The sequence below is a fragment of the Gymnoscopelus braueri genome, assembly GCF_963280865.1.
Source record: "Gymnoscopelus braueri genome assembly, chromosome: 9".
Taxonomy (NCBI): Eukaryota; Metazoa; Chordata; class Actinopteri; order Myctophiformes; family Myctophidae; genus Gymnoscopelus; species Gymnoscopelus braueri.
In genome coordinates this window covers 34,806,492-34,828,117 of record NC_137610.1, presented here as the reverse complement: position 1 = coordinate 34,828,117, position 21,626 = coordinate 34,806,492, and the positions used below count along the sequence as shown (strand labels likewise).

Below are 21,626 nucleotides of genomic sequence, written 5' to 3'. Positions count from 1 at the left end.
CGCATCTCCTCCCACAGTTTTTATCCCCCAATGTTGTGCCATATCTCAAAATGACCGTCTTGACCTGGAATCGTGCGCTTGTATTTTGCTAAGAGATTGGTTAAATAGTTTAATTGATATTAATTTATTAGTGAATTAAATTTCCCCATCCACTTCAATGGAAAATGGGAAAATTAAAAAACTAGATTTCAAGTATTTTTTTCTCAGAAACCGTAAGAGCTAGAGATACCAGATTTGAAGGGGAGGTTCATAATTTAGTCCGAAATTATTTAAAAAATAATCAAACCATTTGGCCTCATGGTGGCGCTATAACAGTCCACTTTACGTTTTGGCCTATAACTCTTGAACCGTAGGTCATAGAATAAAAATATTTTTTGCCTTAGATTCCTTGGGTCACGACGCAGCTCCCCATATAGGCCACGCCCATTTGCGTCAGGATATATTTTCCGCCATTTTGAATTTTCTTCAAAACACACTTATTGCTCCTTTTCCTTCAAATTTTGTCCAAATCTCACACAAATCGGTACACGTGATCTATGGACCCATGTGATAAAGATATCCAAACGGCATTTTGATAGACCTTACCGTTCGTCCGTAAATGGCTTCCAAAGTTAGCGGGAGGGGCCCGTTTTACAAAAAAGCCCACAAATCACGAACGAAACGTCCGGTCAATCCCAAATTTAAATCACATGTCGAGGGTGGTTTACTCAACAAATCCCCCAAAGCATTTCCACTTTGATCCATAGGGGGCGCCACAGTCCTTATTAGTGTGGTTGCCCTAACAGGGCAACCAAACTATTGTTATAGAGAAACTGAAAAACTTTAGACCGCATCTCCTCCCACAGTTTTTATCCCCCAATGTTGTGCCATATCTCAAAATGACCGTCTTGACCTGGAATCGTGCGCTTGTATTTTGCTAAGAGATTGGTTAAATAGTTTAATTGATATTAATTTATTAGTGAATTAAATTTCCCCATCCACTTCAATGGAAAATGGGAAAATTAAAAAACTAGATTTCAAGTATTTTTTTCTCAGAAACCGTAAGAGCTAGAGATACCAGATTTGAAGGGGAGGTTCATAATTTAGTCCGAAATTATTTAAAAAATAATCAAACCATTTGGCCTCATGGTGGCGCTATAACAGTCCACTTTACGTTTTGGCCTATAACTCTTGAACCGTAGGTCATAGAATAAAAATATTTTTTGCCTTAGATTCCTTGGGTCACGACGCAGCTCCCCATATAGGCCACGCCCATTTGCGTCAGGATATATTTTCCGCCATTTTGAATTTTCTTCAAAACACACTTATTGCTCCTTTTCCTTCAAATTTTGTCCAAATCTCACACAAATCGGTACACGTGATCTATGGACCCATGTGATAAAGATATCCAAACGGCATTTTGATAGACCTTACCGTTCGTCCGTAAATGGCTTCCAAAGTTAGCGGGAGGGGCCCGTTTTACAAAAAAGCCCACAAATCACGAACGAAACGTCCGGTCAATCCCAAATTTAAATCACATGTCGAGGGTGGTTTACTCAACAAATCCCCCAAAGCATTTCCACTTTGATCCATAGGGGGCGCCACAGTCCTTATTAGTGTGGTTGCCCTAACAGGGCAACCAAACTATTGTTATAGAGAAACTGAAAAACTTTAGACCGCATCTCCTCCCACAGTTTTTATCCCCCAATGTTGTGCCATATCTCAAAATGACCGTCTTGACCTGGAATCGTGCGCTTGTATTTTGCTAAGAGATTGGTTAAATAGTTTAATTGATATTAATTTATTAGTGAATTAAATTTCCCCATCCACTTCAATGGAAAATGGGAAAATTAAAAAACTAGATTTCAAGTATTTTTTTCTCAGAAACCGTAAGAGCTAGAGATACCAGATTTGAAGGGGAGGTTCATAATTTAGTCCGAAATTATTTAAAAAATAATCAAACCATTTGGCCTCATGGTGGCGCTATAACAGTCCACTTTACGTTTTGGCCTATAACTCTTGAACCGTAGGTCATAGAATAAAAATATTTTTTGCCTTAGATTCCTTGGGTCACGACGCAGCTCCCCATATAGGCCACGCCCATTTGCGTCAGGATATATTTTCCGCCATTTTGAATTTTCTTCAAAACACACAGTCCCTTCACGTTTTGGCCTATAACTCTTGAACAGTAGGTCGTAAAATCAAAATGTCTTTTTCCCTGGATTCCTTGGGTCACGATGCATCTCCCCATATAGGCCACGCCCATTTGCGTCTGGATAGATTTTTTGATATTGATTTATTAGTGCATTACATTTCCCCATCCACTTTAATGGGAAAATGAAAAACTCAAATTCAAGCATTTTTTTCTCAAAAACCGTAAAGGATAGAGTTTAAAAACTTTGAGGGGGGGGTTCATACTTTATTGCCAAAATATTAATAAAATAATTACACCAGTCAGCCTCATGGTGGCGCTATAACAGCCCCTTTACGTTTTGGCCTATAACTTTTGAACCGTAGGTCGTAAAATAAAAAAATTATCCCCCTGGATTCCTTGGGTCATGACGCATCTCCCCATATAGGCCACGCCCATTTGCGTCAGGATAGATTTTCCGCCATTTTGAATTTTCTTCAAAACAAACTTTTTGCTCTTCTTTCTTCAAATTTTGTCCAAATCTCACACAAATCGGTACACGTGATCTATGGACCCATGCGATAAATATATCCAAACGGCATTTTATTAGTGTGGTTGCCCTAACAGGGCAACCAGACTATAGTACTTGATGAACTTTAATAATCTTCTTCCGGATAAACAATACTTTGGCACACTACTCCTCCCACAGTTTTTCCCCCCCAATTTAGTGCCATATGTCAAAATGACCGGCCTCACCGGGAATCGTGTGCTTGTATTTTGCTAAGAGATTGGTTACATAGTTTTATTGATATTGATTTATTAGTGCATTAAATGTCCCCATCCACTTTAATGGAAAAGTAAAAAAACTCAAATTCAAGTATTTCTTTCTCAGAAACTGTAAGAGCTAGAGTTACCAGATTTGGAGGGGAGGTTCATAATTTAGTCCAAAATTATTTAAAAAAAAATCACACCAATCGGCCACATGGTGGCGCTATAACAGCCCCCTTTACGTTTTGGCCTATAACTCTTGAACCGTAGGTCGTAAAATCAAAATTTCTTTTCACCTGGATTCCTTGGGTCACGACGCATCTCCCCATATAGGCCACGCCCATTTGCGTCTGGATAGATTTTTTGATATTGATTTATTAGTGCATTAAATTTCCCCATCCACTTTAATGGGAATTGCAAAAACTCCCATTCAAGTATTTTTTTCTCGGAAACCATAAGGGCTAGAGTTACATGACTTGGAGGGGAGGTTAATAGTTTATTGCAAAATTATTTAAAAAAAAAATCACACCAGTCGGCCACATGGTGGCGCTATAACAGCCCACTTTACCTTTTGGCCTATAACTCTTGAACCGTAGGTCGTAAAATCAAAATTTCTTTTCACCTGGATTCCTTGGGTCACGACGCATCTCCCCATATAGGCCACACCCATTTGCGTCTTGATAGATTTTTTGATATTGATTTATTAGTGCATTAAATTTCCCCATCCACTTTAATGGGAATTGCAAAAACTCCCATTCAAGTATTTTTTTCTCGGAAACCATAAGGGCTACAGTTACATGACTTGGAGGGGAGGTTAATAGTTTATTGCAAAATTATTAAATAAATAATTACACTAATCGGCCACATGGTGGCGCTATAACAGCCCCCTTTACGTTTTGGCCTATAACTCTTGAACCGTATGTCGTAAAATCAAAATTTATTTTCCCCTGGATTCCTTGGGTCACGACGCATCTCCCCATATAGGCCACACCCATTTGCGTCTTGATAGATTTTTTGATATTGATTTATTAGTGCATTAAATTTCCCCATCCACTTTAATGGGAATTGCAAAAACTCCCATTCAAGTATTTTTTTCTCGGAAACCATAAGGGCTACAGTTACATGACTTGGAGGGGAGGTTAATAGTTTATTGCAAAATTATTAAATAAATAATTACACTAATCGGCCACATGGTGGCGCTATAACAGCCCCCTTTACGTTTTGGCCTATAACTCTTGAACCGTATGTCGTAAAATCAAAATTTATTTTCCCCTGGATTCCTTGGGTCACGACGCATCTCCCCATATAGGCCACGCCCATTTGCGTCTGGATAGATTTTCCGCCATTTTGAATTTTCTTCAAAACACACTTTTTGCTCCTTTTCCTACAAATTTTGTCCAAATCTCACACAAATCGGTACAGGTCATCTATGGACCTATGCGATAAACCTTTCCAAACGGCATTTTGATAGTCCTTACCGTTCGTCCGTAATAGGGCTGGCAAAGTTCGCTTGGGTGGGGGAGTGATTTGGGGGGCGTGGCCAAGGTTCACCATGTTGGTTGGGTCACTACCAGTCTATAGACCCATCCAACAGGGTACACTACTGTATAGCTTGTACACACTGCGGCACATACAAAGAATTACATCAACAATGTTAAAAGCCAACTGCAAAAACAAACTTTCATGTATAAAATGTATAATAATTTGAAAATAGCAGATCTACAAGCTCAAAATGCTTGTAGATCGGCTATTTTCAAATGGCCGAAATGTATGGGCTGAAGTGGTTACTGTATGTTTTGTAGTAATAATCAAAATCTACAAAGTAACCACTGTAGGTCAACGTCACATGAAGGTGTCTTTTATTTGAAAACAAGGTACATTTACAGGTTACTATGTGTATAAAAAAGGAACCTCATCAGGCTCAAAGAGGAGTAAAATGGTCTCTGCCCATCCATATTATAATGTGATCATTAACAGGTGAGGCAACTGGTGACCTGAGCCATCATCATCAGGATTCGGTTATATTTGCATTGAATGAAAGCACTGCATAATGATATAATGGCCTATGCATTTTAGCCATGTGAAAGAATGCGGTTCTATTTGCATAATCATTTTATGTAGAAAGACTATGTATTTTATTGGAAAACATGTACAGGTTACTATGTATATAAAAAGGGAACAGATAATGTATCTACAGAGCATAACCTCATGTCTGCTTTTACTATGCAGAAAGGTACTATTAAAAATAGTTTCAGAACCACACTGGTGCACAAGTTAGTCAGATCACAGCACACTCAGACAACTTTGTCAAGGATTGTCATGTCCTCGCCCACTCCTGGTTTATGCTAGCCTGATTATCAGCCTGTTTGGAACCAGGCTAGGTTTATGCATCAGAGTGATGGGTACCCTACCATTTAATATATGGTACTTGTTGCGTATAGTGCCTATAACTCTCTCTACATGGATCCTGAGGTGTGCTATCTTGCGTGTTTCTTCCACGGTATCTGTCATCTGGGCTGTCAGACAACCAAACCATGCATCGTCTCTTTGTTACGTCGGGAGACCTGGCTGGCTTCCATTTGGGAATGCTGTGAAAAGTTAGTCCGTTGTCCATTTTAGCCCCTTTATTCTCAACTCGTCGATTTTCATACAACAATTCATTCCCATTTTGGCGAAACACTGCTGAAAGAGCACCAACTAGCAGGCTACTATTAGCGAACCTCCGAGTGAAGGGAGATGTCGACCCCACCGACCGGGGGCGGGGCTAGCCGCAGCCGCTGAGTGACACCAGCCTTGCCAGCCCTATTGGCTTCCAAAGTTAGCGGGAGGAGCCCGTTTTACCAAAAATGCCAAAAATCACGAACGAAACGTCCAATCGATCCCAAATTTGAATCACATGTCGAGGGTGGTTTACTCAACGAATCCCCAAAAGCATTTCCACTTTGACCCATAGGGGGCGCCACAACTCTGCAAAATGTAACCGTTTGATGCAAAAACATGATTTTTGGGGGGATCACTCCTCTCAAATTGAAAAGCAGGTGATCTCAGGAGTGACATGACGATGTCATTGGCCCGCTACATTTGTGGGAGGGGCTTATTTATTTTAGTGGGAGGGGCCTATTTCTTCAAATCAAAACGCCATGTATCACGAACACAGGATCCAATCAGCACCAAATTCGAATGGCACGTCACGCGGCCTCCGACGGTATTCCTCCAAGCATATTCCTCAAGTCCGGGCGGCTGCAACCTGCGACCGGCGTCGGCGCAACCACACTTTGCAATTGCCCTGAATTGCGACGCGTCTAGTATTAACATTGTTCTTGAACAATGTTAATAAACAATATTTCAAACCGCATCTCCTCCCACAGTTTATTTTTCCCAATTTAGTGCCATATATCAAAATGACCGGCTTCACCGGGAATCGTGTGCTTGTATTTTGCTAAGAGATTGGTTGCATAGTTTTATTGATATTGATTTATTAGTGCATTAAATTTCCCCATCCGCTTTAATGGAAAAGTGAAAAAACTAAAATTCAAGTATTATTTTCTCAGAAACCGTAAGAGCTAAAGCTACCAGATTTGGAGGGAAGGTTTATATTTTAGTCCAAAATTATTAAACCAATAATTACACCAATCGGCCTCATGGTGCCGCTATAACAGCCGCCTTTACGTTTTGGCCTATAACTCTTGAACCGTATGTCGTAAAATCTAAATTTCTTTTCCCCTGGATTTCTTGGGTCATGACGCAACTCCCCATATAGGCCACGCCCATTTCCGTCAGGATAGATTTTCCGCCATTTTGAATTTTCTTCAAAACACACTTTTAGCTCCTTTTCCTACATATTTTTTCCAAATCTCACAAAAATCGGTACACATGATCTCTGGGCCTATGCGATGAACATATCCAAACGGCATTTTGATAGTCCTTACCGTTCGTCTGTAAATTGCTTCCAAAGTTAGTGGGAGGGGCCCGTTTTAACAAAAATGCTAGAAATCACGAACGAAACGTCCGGTCAATCCCACATTTGAATCAAATGTCGAGGGTGGTTTACTCAATGAATCCCCAAAAGCATTTCCACTTTGACCCATAGGGGGCACCACAAATGCACAAAACGTAACCGTTTGATGCAAAAACATGATTTTTGGGGGGATCAATCCTCTCTAAATGAAACGCAAGTGATCTCAGGAGTGACGTGACAATGTAATTGGCACAGCCTACGACGGTATTCCTCCCAGCGTATTCCTAGAGCCCGGCGGCCGCGACCCGCGACTCGCGTCGGCGCAACCACACTTTGCAATTGCCCTGAATTGCGACGCGTCTAGTTATTATTAGTGTGGTTGCCCTAACAGGGCAACCAGACTATTGTTCTTGGTTAACTGAAGCACGCAATACTTTGGCACGCTACTCCTCCCACAGTTTATTTTCCCCAATTTAGTGCCATATGTCAAAATGACCGGCCTCACCGGGAATCGTGTGCTTGTATTTTGCTAAGAGATTGGTTGCATAGTTTTATTGATATTGATTTATTAGTGCATTAAATGTCCCCATCCACTTTAATGTAAAAGTGAAAAAACTCAAATTCAAGTTTTTTTTTCTCAGAAACCGTAAGAGCTAGAGTTACCAGATTTGGAGGGGAGGTTTATAATTTAGTCCGAAATTATTAAAATAATAATTGCACCATTCGGCCTCATGGTGGCGCTATAACAGCCCCCTTTACGTTTTTGCCTATAACTCTTGAACCGTAGGTCGTAAAATCAAAAAATCTTTTCCCCTGGATTCCTTGGGTCATGACGCAACTCCCCATATAGGCCACGCCCATTTGCGTCTGGATAGATTTTTTGATATTGATTTATTAGTGCATTAAATTTCCCCATCCACTTTAATGGGAATTGCAAAAACTCCCATTCAAGTATTTTTTTCTCGGAAACCATAAGGGCTACAGTTACATGACTTGGAGGGGAGGTTAATAGTTTATTGCAAAATTATTTAAGAAAAAATCACACCAGTCGGCCACATGGTGGCGCTATAACAGCCCACTTTACCTTTTGGCCTATAACTCTTGAACCGTAGGTCGTAAAATCAAAATTTATTTTTCCCTAGATTCCTTGGGTCATGACGCAACTCCCCATGTACGCCACGCCCATTTCCGTCTGGATAGATTTTCCGCCATTTTGAATTTTCTTCAAAACACACTTTTAGCTCCTCCTCCCACATATTTTGTCCAAATTTCACAAAGATCGGTACACATGATCTCTGGACCCATGCGATAAACGTCTCCAAGCTGAATTTTGATAGTCCTTACGGTTCGTCCTTAAATGGCTTCCAAAGTTAGCGGGAGGGGCCCGTTTTACAAAAAAGGCCAAAAATCACAAACGAAACCTCCAGTCAATCCCAAATTTGAATCACATGTCAAGGGTGGTTTACTCAACGGATCCCCAAAAGCATTTCCACTTTGATCCATAGGGGTGCGCCACAAATGCGCAAAACGTAACCGTTTAATGCAAAAACATTATTTCGGGGTGGATCGATCCTCTCAAAATGAAACGCAAGTGATCTCAGGAGAGACGTGACAATGTAATTGGCGCAGCCTCCGACAGTATTCCTCCCAGCGTATTCCTCGAGTCCCGGCGGCCGCAGCCCACGACCGGCGTCGGCGCAACCACACTTTGCAATTGCCCTGAATTGCGACGCGTCTAGTTAGTGTGGTTGCCCTAACAGGGCAACCAGACTATTGTTCTTGATGAACTTTATTATTATTCTATATAAACAATATTTCAAACTGCTACTCCTCCCACAGTTTTTATCCCCCAATGTTGTGCCATATCTCAAAATGACCGTCTTGACCTGGAATCGTGCGCTTGTATTTTGCTAAGAGATTGGTTAAATAGTTTAATTGATATTGATTTATTAGTGCATTAAATTTCCCCATCCGCTTTAATGGAAAAGTGAAAAAACTCAAATTCAAGTATTTTTTTCTCAGAAACCGTAAGAGCTAGAGTTACCACATTTGGAGGGGAGGTTCATAATTTAGTCCGAAATTATTGAAAAAATAATTACACCAATCGGCCACATGGTGGCGCTCTAACAGCGTCCTTTACGTTTTGGCCTATAACTCTTGAACCGTAGGTCGTAAAATCAAAATTTCTTTTCACCTGGATTCCTTGGGTCACGACGCATCTCCCCATATAGGCCACGCCCATTTGCGTCTGGATAGATTTTTTGATATTGATTTATTAGTGCATTAAATTTCCCCATCCACTTTAATGGGAATTGCAAAAACTCCCATTCAAGTATTTTTTTCTCGGAAACCATAAGGGCTACAGTTACATGACTTGGAGGGGAGGTTAATAGTTTATTGCAAAATTATTTAAAAAAAAATCACACCAGTTGGCCACCTGGTGGCGCTATAACAGCCCACTTTACCTTTTGGCCTATAACTCTTGAACCGTAGGTCGTAAAATCAAAATTTATTTTTCCCTAGATTCCTTGGGTCATGACGCAACTCCTTATATAGGCCACGCCCATTTGCGTCTGGATAGATTTTCCGCCATTTTGAATTTTCTTCAAAACACACTTTTTGCTCCTTTTCCTACAATTTTTGTCCAAATCTCACACAAATCGGTACAGGTCATCTATGGACCCATGCGATAAACCTATCCAAACGGCATTTTGAAAGTCCTTACCGGCGGCAACCTGCGACCGGCGACGGCGCAACCACACTTTGCAATTTCCCATAATTGCGACGCGTCTAGTATTAACATTGTTCTTGAACAATGTTAATAAACAATATTTCAAACTGCATCTCCTCCCACAGTTTTTATTCCCCAATTTCGTGCCATATGTCAAAATGACCGTCTTGATTGGGAATCGTGCGCTTGTATTTTGCTAAGAGATTGGTTAAATAGTTTAATTGATATTGATTTATTAGTGCATTAAATTTCTCCATCCGCTTTAATGGAAAAGTGAAAAAACTCAAATTCAAGTATTTTTTTCTCAGAAACTGTAAAAGCTAGAGTTACCAGATTTGGAGGGGAGGTTCATAATTTAGTCCGAAATTATTAAAAAAATTATCACACCATTCAGCCACATGGTGGCGCTATAACAGTCCCCTTTACGTTTTGGCCGATAACTCTTGAACCGTAGGTCGTAAAATCAAAATTTCTTTTCACCTGGATTCCTTGGGTCACGACGCATCTCCCCATATAGGCCACGCCCATTTGCGTCAGGATACATTTTCCGCCATTTTCAATTTTTCTTCAAAACACACTTTTTGCACCTTTTCCTACAGATTTTTCCCAAATCTCACAAAAATCGGTACACATTATCTCTGGACCCATGCGATAATCTGGACCGAAACAGAATTTTGATAGTCCATACCGTTCGTCCGTAAATGGCTTCCAAAGTTAGCGGGAGGGGCCCGTTTTACAAAAAAGCCCACAAATCACGAACAAAACGTCCAGTCAATCCCAAATTTGAATCACATGTCAAGGGTGGTTTACTCAACAAATCCCCAAAAGCATTTCCACTTTGATCCATAGGGGGCGCACACAAATGATCAAAATGTAACCGTTTGATAGAAAAACCTTATGTTGGGGGATCAATCCTCTCAAAATGAAACGCAAGTGATCTCAGGAGTGACGTGACAATGTAATTGGCGCAGCCTCCGACGGTATTCCTCCCAGCGTATTCCTCGAGTCCCGACCGGCGTCGGCGCAACCACACTTTGCAATTGCCCTGAATTGCGACGCGTCTAGTTAGTGTGGTTGCCCTAACAGGGCAACCAGACTATAGTACTTGATGAACTTTATAGATAAACAATACTTTGCCGCGCTTCTCCTCCCACAGTTTTTATCCCCCAATGTCGTGCCATATGTCAAAATGACCGTCTTGACCGGGAATCGTGCGCTTGTATTTTGCTAAGAGATTGGTTAAATAGTTTAATTGATATTGATTTATTAGTGCATTAAATTTCCCCATCCGCTTTAATGAAAAAGTGAAAAAACTCAAATTCAAGTATTTTTTTCTCTGAAATCGTAAGAGCTAGAGTTACCAGATTTGGAGGGGAGGTTCATAATTTAGTCCAAAATTATTGAAAAAATAATTACACCAATCGGCCACATGGTGGCACTATAACAGCCCCCTTTACGTTTTGGCCTATAACTCTTGAACCGTAGGTCGTAAAATCAAAATTTCTTTTCACCTGGATTCCTTGGGTCACGACGCATCTCCCCATATAGGCCACGCCCATTTGCGTCTGGATAGATTTTTTGATATTGATTTATTAGTGCATTAAATTTCCCTATCCACTTTAATGGGAATTGCAAAAACTCCCATTCAAGTATTTTTTTCTCGGTAACCATAAGGGCTACAGTTACATGACTTGGAGGGGAGGTTAATAGATTATTGCAAAATTATTACAAAAAAAATCACACCAGTCGGCCACATGGTGGCGCTATAACAGCCCACTTTACCTTTTGGCCTATAACTCTTGAACCGTAGGTCGTAAAATCAAAATTTATTTTCCGCTAGATTCCTTGGGTCATGACGCAACTCCCCATGTACGCCACGCCCATTTCCGTCTGGATAGATTTTCCGCCATTTTGAATTTTCTTCAAAACACACTTTTAGCTCCTCCTCCCACATATTTTGTCCAAATTTCACAAAAATCGGTACACATGATCTCTGGACCCATGCCATAAACGTCTCCAAGCTGAATTTTGATAGTCCGTACCGTTCGTCCATAAATGGCTTCCGAAGTTAGCGGGAGGGGCCCGTTTTACAAAAAAGGCCAAAAATCACGAACAAAACGTCCAATCAATCCCAAATTTGAATCACATGTCAAGGGTGGTTTACTCAACAAATCCCCAAAAGTATTTCCACTTTGATCCATAGGGGGTGCCACAAATGCGCAAAATGTGACCGTTTGATGCAAAAACATGATTTTTGGGGGGATCACTCCTCTCATATTGAAAAGCAGGTGATCTCAGGAGTGACATGACGATGTCATTGGCCCACTACATTTGTGGGAGGGCCTTATTTATTTTAGTGGGAGGGGCCTATTTCTTCAAATCAAAACGCCATGTATCACGAACACAGGATCCAATCAGCACCAAATTCGAATGGTACGTCACGCGACCACCGACGGTATTCCTCCAAGCATATTCCTCAAGTCCGGGCGGCGGCAACCTGCGACCGGCGACGGCGCAACCACACTTTGCAATTTCCCATAATTGCGACGCGTCTAGTATTAACATTGTTCTTGAACAATGTTAATAAACAATATTTCAAACTGCATCTCCTCCCACAGTTTTTATTCCCCAATTTCGTGCCATATGTCAAAATGACCGTCTTGACCGGGAATCGTGCGCTTGTATTCTGCTAAGAGATTGGTTAAATAGTTTAATTGATATTGATTTATTAGTGCATTAAATTTCCCCATCAGCTTTAATGGAAAAGTGAAAAAACTCAAATTCAAGTATTTCTTTCTCAGAAACCGTAAGAGCTAGAGTTACCAGATTTGGAGGGGAGGTTTAAAATTTAGTTTGAAATTATTAAAAAAATAATTACACTAATCAGCCACATGGTGGCGCTATAACAGCGTCCTTTACGTTTTGGCCTATAACTCTTGAACCGTAGGTCGTAAAATCAAAATTTCCTTTTTCCTGGATTCCTTGGGTCACTACGCATCTCCCCATATAGGCCACGCCCATTTGCGTCAGGACAGATTTTCCGCCATTTTGAATTTTCTTCAAAACACACTTTTTGCACCTTTTCCTAATTTTTTTTCCCAAATCTCACAAAAATCGGTACACGTGATCTATGGACTCATGCGATAAACCTATCCAAACGGCATTTTGATAGTCCTTACCGTTCGTCCGTAATTGGCTTCCAAAGTTAGTGGGAGGAGCCCGTTTTACCAAAAATGACAAAAATCACGAACGAAACGTCCAATCGATCCCAAATTTGAATCACATGTCGAGGGTGGTTTACTCAACGAATCCCCAAAAGCATTTCCACTTTGACCCATAGGGGGCGCCACAACTGTGCAAAACGTAGTCGTTTGATGCAAAAACATGATTTTTGGGGGATCACTCCTCTCAAATTGAAAAGCAGGTGATCTCAGGAGTGACATGACGATGTCATTGGCCCGCTAAATTTGTGGGAGGGGCTTATTTCTTTTAGTGGGAGGGGCCTATTTCTTCAAATCAAAACGCCATGTATCACGAACACAGGATCCAATCAGCACCAAATTCGAATGGCACGTCACGCGGCCTCCGACGGTATTCCTCCAAGCGTATTCCTCAAATCCTGGCGGCGGCAACCCGCGACCGGCGTCGGCGCAACCACACTTTGCAATTGCCCTGAATTGCGACGCATCTAGTTAGTGTGGTTGCCCTAACAGGGCAACCAAACTATTGTTATAGAGAAACTGAAAAACTTCAAACCGCATCTCCTCCCACAGTTTTTATCCCCCAATGTCGTGCCATACGTCAAAATGACCGGCTTGACCGGGAATCGTGCGCTTGTATTTTGCTAAGAGATTGGTTGCATAGTTTAATTGATATTAATTTATTAGTGAATTACATTTCCCCATCCACTTTAATGGAAAATGGGAAAATGAAAAAACTAGATTTCAAGTATTTTTTTCTCAGAAACCGTAAGAGCTAGAGATACCAGATTTGAAGGGGAGGTTCATAATTTAGTCCGAAATTATTTTTAAAATAATCACACCATTTGGCCTCATGGTGGCGCTATAACAGTCCACTTTACGTTTTGGCCTATAACTCTTGAACCGTAGGTCATAGAATAAAAATATTTTTTCCCCTAGATTCCTTGGGTCATTACGCAACTCCCCATATAGGCCACGCCCATTTGCGTCAGGATATATCTTCCGCCATTTTGAATTTTCATCAAAACACACTTATTGCTCCTTTTCCTTCAAATTTTTTCCAAATCTCACACAAATCGGTACACGTGATCTATGGACCCATGCGATAAAGATATCCAAACGGCATTTTGATAGTCCTTACCGTTCGTCCGCAATTGGCTTCCAAAGTTAGTGGGAGGGGCCCGTTTTTACAAAGAATGCCAAAAATCACGAACGAAACGTCCGGTCAATCCCAAATTTAAATCACATGTCGAAGGTGGTTTACTCAACAAATCCCCCAAAGCATTTCCACTTTGATCGATATGGGGCGCCACAACTGCGCAAAACTTAACCGTTTGATGCAAAAACATGGTTTTTGGGGGGATCACTCCTCTCAAATTGAAAAGCAGGTGATCTCAGGAGTGACATGACGATGTCATTGGCCCGCTACATTTGTGGGAGGGGCTTATTTATTTTAGTGGGAGGGGCCTATTTCTTCAAATCAAAACGCCATGTATCACGAACACAGGATCCAATCAGCACCAAATTCGAATGGCACGTCACGCAGCCTCCGACGGTATTCCTCCAAGCATATTCCTCAAGTCCGGGCGGCGGCAACCTGCGACCGGCGTCGGCGCAACCACACTTTGCAATTTCCCATAATTGCGACGCGTCTAGTATTAACATTGTTCTTGAACAATGTTAATAAACAATATTTCAAACTGCATCTCCTCCCACAGTTTTTATTCCCCAATTTCGTGCCATATGTCAAAATGACCGTCTTGACCGGGAATAGTGCGCTTGTATTTTGCTAAGAGATTGGTTAAATAGTTTAATTGATATTGATTTATTAGTGCATTAAATGTCCCCATCCGCTTTAATGGAAAAGTGAAAAAAATCAAATTTAAGTATTTTTTTCTCAGAAATCGTAAGAGCTAGAGTTACCAGATTTGCAGGGGAGGTTCATAATTTAGTCCAAAATTATTATACAAATAATTACACCATTCGGCCTCATGGTGGCGCTATAACAGCCGCCTTTACGTTTTGGCCTTTAACTCTTGAACCGTAGGTCGTAGAATAAAAATCTCTTTTCCCCTGGATTCCTTGGGTTACGACGCATCTCCCCATATAGGCCACGCCCATTTGCGTCAGGAAAGATTTTCCGCCATTTTGAATTTTCTTCAAAACACACTTTTTGCACCTTTTCCTACAGATTTTTCCCAAATCTCAAAAAAATCGGTAAACGTGATCTATGGACCCATGCGATAAACCTATCCAAACGGCATTTTGATAGTCTTTACCGTTCGTCCGCAATTGGCTTCCAAAGTTAGTGGGAGGGGCCCGTTTTACCAAAAATGCCAAAAATCACGAACGAAACGTCCAATCGATCCCAAATTTGAATCACATGTTGAGGGTGGTTTACTCAACGAATCCCCAAAAGCATTTCCACTTTGACCCATAGGGGGCACCACAACTGTGCAAAACGTAACCGTTTGACGCTAAAACATGATTTTTGGGGGGATCACTCCTCTCAAATTAAAAAGCAGGTGATCTCAGGAGTGACATGACGATGTCATTGGCCCGCTACATTTATGGGAGGGGCTTATTTATTTTAGTGGGAGGGGCCTATTTCTTCAAATCAAAACGCCATGTATCACGAACACAGGATCCAATCAGCACCAAATTCGAATGGCACGTCACGCGGCCTCCGATGGTATTCCTCCAAGCATATTCCTCAAGTCCGGGCGGCGGCAACCTGCGACCGGCGTCGGCGCAACCACACTTTGCAATTGCCCTGAATTGCGACCCGTCTAGTTACTTTTAATACACACAATATTCCTTCTAGTGTTCAACACAAGGAAATGTATTCATTTCACGGATGACTTGAAACACACATCTTTTATTAAAGTAAAGTGCGAATTGACTACCCTGAAAAGCGCTCAATAAATAAAATATTATTAACATATTCAAGCAGAATTGAATAACGTATTCTGCTGTTTCCTGGCACACAATGCATACAGGCTCTCCAAAATCTGTAGCAAAAAGTTTAAAAAAATCTACGTACTTGAGGCAAATTCTGTACAGGACAAATACGGAAGGAGAGTTAGGAATGAATAGACTAAGTGGAATTTCGGACAAAAACAAGGCGTTAATACATCCCTAGAACGTTATGGTGAATATTGTAAAAAAGATGTTGGTGCGATGATACATTATGGTCCTGTTCTGTGTTTTTTACAACTCAGCCAGTCTCAAAATCAAGGACTAGACCTATCTGTTTTAGAAAGTTCAGTAGATGTTGGGACTAGAGATAGCTCCACACCATTGTGGAGAGAAAGCCTAAAAAGATGTGTCTGTGTCATACAGTACTCAGGTGCAAAATAGATAAATACGTGAATTTAAAAAGCAGCAACATCATTATAACAATAATAATAACAATGAATTTCCATCTGAGCAGTGTTTGACGCAGATGTCTTAAATTGAATACAGCATTTTGCGTCAATCTCAGTGTGTGGACAGTTTTTCTGAGGCTTTCTAGCCTTATTTCTGTGTTAAAATAAGTTAAATAGCTCTATATTCTGGTAGTAATAATTGCTGATCTGTGATTGTACAGCAACAGGGGTTTCCCCTTCTCTCCAGCTCTTTCGTAAAAAGAAAACGCATATTCAGGTCAGGATACCAATTTTTTCCAATCTGGAGAGAGAACTCAAACAGGATACAGGATAAACAAGTTAAATTGGAAGTGATGACACAAAGAAGTGAGCAGACAAAAATTGGAACATTATAAAATTGAAGCTGATAAGTGGGTACTCTCTCCTGATTGGCTGAAATTGGCAACCCACCTGAAAATGTTTATTTATTTATTAAGAGCTGGAGAGACAGGGACACCACTGTTTCTGAACAAACACTATACTGTAGCAATGATTGCTATCATGATATAGAGCTTTAACGTTTATATTTAGAAAATTACACTTTTCTATACGCATCCAAGACAACATTTTGATGCTTTGCATACAGTATGAAAGGGTTTTGCCCACTTAGAGATAGCCGAGCTATATGTTTTAAGGGACTAAAAACTAAATGCATCATGGTGTAACAAAGTATAATATATCATACAAATAGAAGAAAATCTGATTAATATAATGGATGTTTTGCATAAATATAAATCTTAACATGTTATAAATAGCTCCTATAAATTAACAGCCCTGTTTTTATGGTCATTGTCACCTTAATGGCTGCTGAAGACTTTTTTGGAGCGTTTTATGCTTTATCTTCAGATAGGTCAGGTCAGTGTACAGTAGAGAGGCAGGAAACCAAGGGCAGAGAAGGGAGAAACGCTGACGAAGGCCAGAAGGGCTGAAACGCGTTTGTTCCTGTGATTGCTGCTGTGATGCATTAAAAAGAAGCTTTGAAACTTATATCGGGGGTGCGATTGGATTGTTCCTTTTTTGATCAGAGAGAGAGGAGAGACATGAGACAAGATGGGGGGTCGGATCTGAACCTGCATCCTTGCACTCACAAGGAACACATGGTCCGCGGCCGCGCATCAAATGACTGAGCCACGAGCCACCCCCAAGACTGTAAAACAATAGTTCTCAAAGTGGGGCCCGGGGACCCCCAGGGGTTCTTCAGGGAGTTCCAGGGGGTCCCCAGCAAAATGGAGGGGCAGTTCAACCACTAAAACCTTGTTTTCTACTTTAAAAAATGTTCGCCTTTATTGACATGCCCAAAATATGGACACCAAGTTGAAAGTGGTTAACTTCACTGTTATTTCACCTGCTTGGCGTTAGTCCGAGTTTACTTAGTAAACCTGTGATGTGATAATAAAGCTGAATCTGATTCTGATTCTGAGAGAATGTATAAGAATAACTACTCAAATCATAGGTTTCACTCTCTCCATCTAGTATAGATTGTTTTCTGTACTGAATTCAGTAATAAATCGAATCTAACAACAACAAATGTTCTCTTGTCGGGGTCCCTGGCACAAAATAATGTTCAAAATGGCCTAATATGTATCAATTTGGGGGTCCTTTATATGAAAATGTTTGAGAATCACTGTTATAAAACAATTTCCTCACAAAAGCTGTAACATGACTGTGCTTGATCTTCCAGGCAGAATAATAGACTGTGCCTTCACCGTCACTTTCAATCCAAAGTATGACAGGCTGCTGGAGGCTGTGAGAGATGCTACTAACACTGGCATCAAGGTAACAGTTTTTTAAGCCCCACATGGTGTCTGTTAGCATTAAATTATAGGCATCACAAATGGATCTGCCAGAGATTACTCAATACTATCTGTCTTGCTGTTGAAGAATAATGCTATGTACCCATATAAGTGTAAACACCCCTCTGTCCTCAGTGTGCAGGGATTGATGTGCGCCTATGTGACGTCGGCGAGACCATTCAGGAGGTCATGGAGTCGTACGAAGTGGAGATTGATGGTAAAACGTATCAAGGTGAAGATGGAGTCATTTATCTCTCTTTCGTCATGTACACGTTAGACGGCATCTCGTATTTATCAAACTTTCCACTCGTTCCTTCTACAGTGAAACCGATTAGGAATCTCAATGGCCACTCTATTGGACAGTACAGGATACACTCAGGCAAAACAGTTCCTATTGTCAAAGGGGGGGAAGCCACCAGGATGGAGGTTTGTATGCTCTCATGTCCAAATTTTAAACGTTATTCTTTAATGAGGCTTGTATTAGTCAAATGCATTGGGATGGTTCTTTGAATTTTTGCTGAGCCTTGGATTCCGCTAATGGATTCTGCAACAAAGAATGAGGCCATGGTCTCGGTTGATCTTTTTACCGGTGCGGTCTGACCTTGAATAGAAATAATCCCGTTTTAAATGTTAAGTGTAATCTGAAGAACTTGTGGCTGGTTAGGGTTACGGTGAGGTGTGGACAAGTGATTCCAATTTACTGCTGTGGCAGCTTCTTAGTCGTCGCACTTTAATTACACCCTTCATGAAGTTACCAGACACCATGAAGTATAGCAACACTTGTTGAATTTCCAGGCCCTAAAGTAATTGCACTGTAAAAGCATTGCATTGCGTTGGGCCATTAACAGGCTCTGTATTTCAGGAAGGAGAAACCCCATGGCTTATTCCTTATTGCATTCTGCACTAATGTCAGAATACATTTCCTGAGCCTACCCTTGTCATATCACTGACTACCATATCACTGACTACCCCCCCCCCACACACACACACACACACACACACACACACACACACACACACACACACACACACACACACACACACACACACACACACACACACACACACACACACACACAGACAGCTGCAATGTTGCTATTTGGACAGAACTGAGCATTTTAATTGGCAAGCTGCTGAGTCAAGCTTTTTACCTGATGGTTCCAGGAGAGTGGGGGATGGTGATGGTGATGTTGGGGGCTTTGCTGATGTGGCAGCCTGGTATATGTTGATATTTGTTGTTGGAGTGTGTTGATGTAACGGAGCCATTACTGTCTTTGCGATGGGAGAGTGCATGGCTGGACTGGCAGACTGGGGCGTGCCACAAGGCTGCAAGCACTTTGACTGATTATCAGTGCAGCGAGAGAGGGTGTCGCAGTGTTATCAGCTGATAGCACAGAGACCCCCACCTACAGCCACGTGCTGATAGAGACGCTAAAACACTGGTGAAGACCGGCAACTCAATTCCAGACTCCACTCCTGTCTTTAATACACTGCACAGGAGCATGTCAACTACTGACATCTTGAGTTATTGAATCAATTTCCTAAGAGTCCCTCCTGGAAAGAGATTTGCTCACGGTCTGAGTTCATTCTTTTTCAACGACCTTCAATAGCATTATGCCTGCTGTGTGATTATCATATTTTCTATAAAGGTGTGGACAGCTTGCATTAAATATGGCTTGTGGAAAAGAATAGGGCAATTTTAAATACATATGGAATTAATATGACTTACAAAGAATGATAATCAGGGAATACATTAAATGCTAATGTATGGCCTACGTATGACCCTTTTGACAACAAGAATAATACTTTTCTTTACTTTCAAAAGAAAAATGGGTCAACATTTTCTCCATCGTGTAATAATGTATTAATTAGCATAAAAAACAAGAGTCCACATAACCTAGTGTAACTTGTTCTTGCAATAAACAGTGCGGGGAAGTAACAGTGTGTGGACTCTGTTGTTATATTTTATGTTGATCTTCTGTTTGTCCTGCATCTGATTGAATAAATTGAATTGAGTGAATGTGCATGCTTTTTTTTTTATTAACCCATGCTTAATTTATTACGTCGTACGGCGGAGTTGCATGCCAAAAATAGCAGATCTACAGTACAAGCTCTCTTGTAGATCTGCTGAGGTGCAGAACTTGTAGATTGGCTATTTTTGGTACAACCAAGTATAAATCGGGCTTTAACCCTGATTTCAGAGTTTTATTGCCAAAGGTGAGTGTGTTCTTTCCTGCCTCGCAGGAAGGTGAGGCGTACGCCATCGAGACGTTTGGCAGTACAGGGAGAGGGGCAGTCTATGACGACATGGAGTGTTCGCATTACATGAAAAACTTCAACGTTGGACACGTGCCAATAAGGTCGGAACTGCTGCCTTCCTTTGTCTCATCCCAGATATTCGAGCAAAATATTGATTTAGAAAATGTATTCTTAGGTTGATGTGTGCTCATCGCATTCTTGTTTGTACTTCCATAGCAAACCTTGCTAGTGAATGCAGATCATTTTATTGAGAGCATAATGTAATGTAGTGCTAGCTACATTTTGTGTTTAGGTCTCAATTGTTCTCCTTGTCTTCCTCTCATGGCGCTGCAGGCTTCCTAGGGCTAAACATCTGCTGAATGTGATCAATGAGAATTTTGGGACGTTGGCATTCTGTCGCCGCTGGTTGGACCGTCTGGGCGAGAGCAAGTACCTGATGGCGCTCAAGAACCTGTGTGATCTTGGCATCATAGACCCATATCCACCGCTCTGTGACACCAAGGGCAGCTACACCGCCCAGTATGAGCACACCATTCTACTCAGGCCCACCTGCAAAGAAGTAGTGAGCCGTGGAGACGATTACTAAAGCTTCATTTATACTCCGTGGCACAATAGTGTTGCTTGCCGAAAAGAACAGATTTTCGGAAAGCGATACCGCCGTACTACAGAGTATGAAGTAGGCTTAAGCATGCACTTAAAAGTCAGGATCATGACATCTCAGAGACAAGAAAAAACCTCTTCAGACTGATAACAAATTATGCAATATTTCTGTGACCTAAATTTCCATGGCTTGAAACCCACCTTAGATAATTATTTTAGCAAGAGCAAGAGACTGGTGTCATGGCAATAGCTTACTCATGTTTTTTTCTTTTAGTTTTTTCTAATTTTTCCTCAAAGGATAAAGCCAATAGAATAAGGGCATATCGTATAATCTAGCCATATTGTTTTAACGCTATACTGCTTTTAGAAATTATGCCAACAAACAATATGCAAAGGATTTATGCAAAAAAGGTTTTGGTGAATACATCACCAAATAATGCTATGCTTCAATGCCTTGTTAACAGTAACAACAATAACTGCTATGAAAGTATTTATATTTCTATATTTCTTTGCTCTATTTTATTTTGAGGAAGTTTTATAAGAAATAAATTGTAATAAATCTTCCATCCATTGTTGTGTCTATGTTTACAAAGTTGTATGTTTTGAACCACTTATAACCACTTGTACTAATCAAATCTGGTTCATTATCACAATACCCAGTGACAATGCATTTCTCACTTTTAACCAAAGGAGGGCAGTATTAAAACTAACCAGTCACCTTCAGTAATGATGACTCTAGTTAAGAAAGGCAAAGCTCTAGAGAACATTACACTCCAAAATAGATGTGACCATAAAATGAA

The 21,626-nt window shown here is 40.9% G+C and overlaps 1 protein-coding gene across 1 annotated transcript in view; it reads left to right on the top strand.

Moving 5' to 3' along the window:
• The window catches only part of LOC308092040 (methionine aminopeptidase 2-like), a 44,566-nt gene extending 23,176 nt beyond the window's left edge, over positions 1–21,390 (top strand). Inside the window, exons 7-11 of the mRNA XM_080437830.1 lie at positions 17,856–17,950; positions 18,103–18,199; positions 18,290–18,393; positions 20,212–20,327; positions 20,560–21,390. Coding sequence (XP_080293956.1) covers positions 17,856–17,950; positions 18,103–18,199; positions 18,290–18,393; positions 20,212–20,327; positions 20,560–20,812 — 665 coding nt within the window. The 3' untranslated portion in view covers positions 20,813–21,390. The remainder of the gene's footprint in view (positions 1–17,855; positions 17,951–18,102; positions 18,200–18,289; positions 18,394–20,211; positions 20,328–20,559) is intronic.
• Positions 21,391–21,626: the final 236 nt, after the last annotated feature.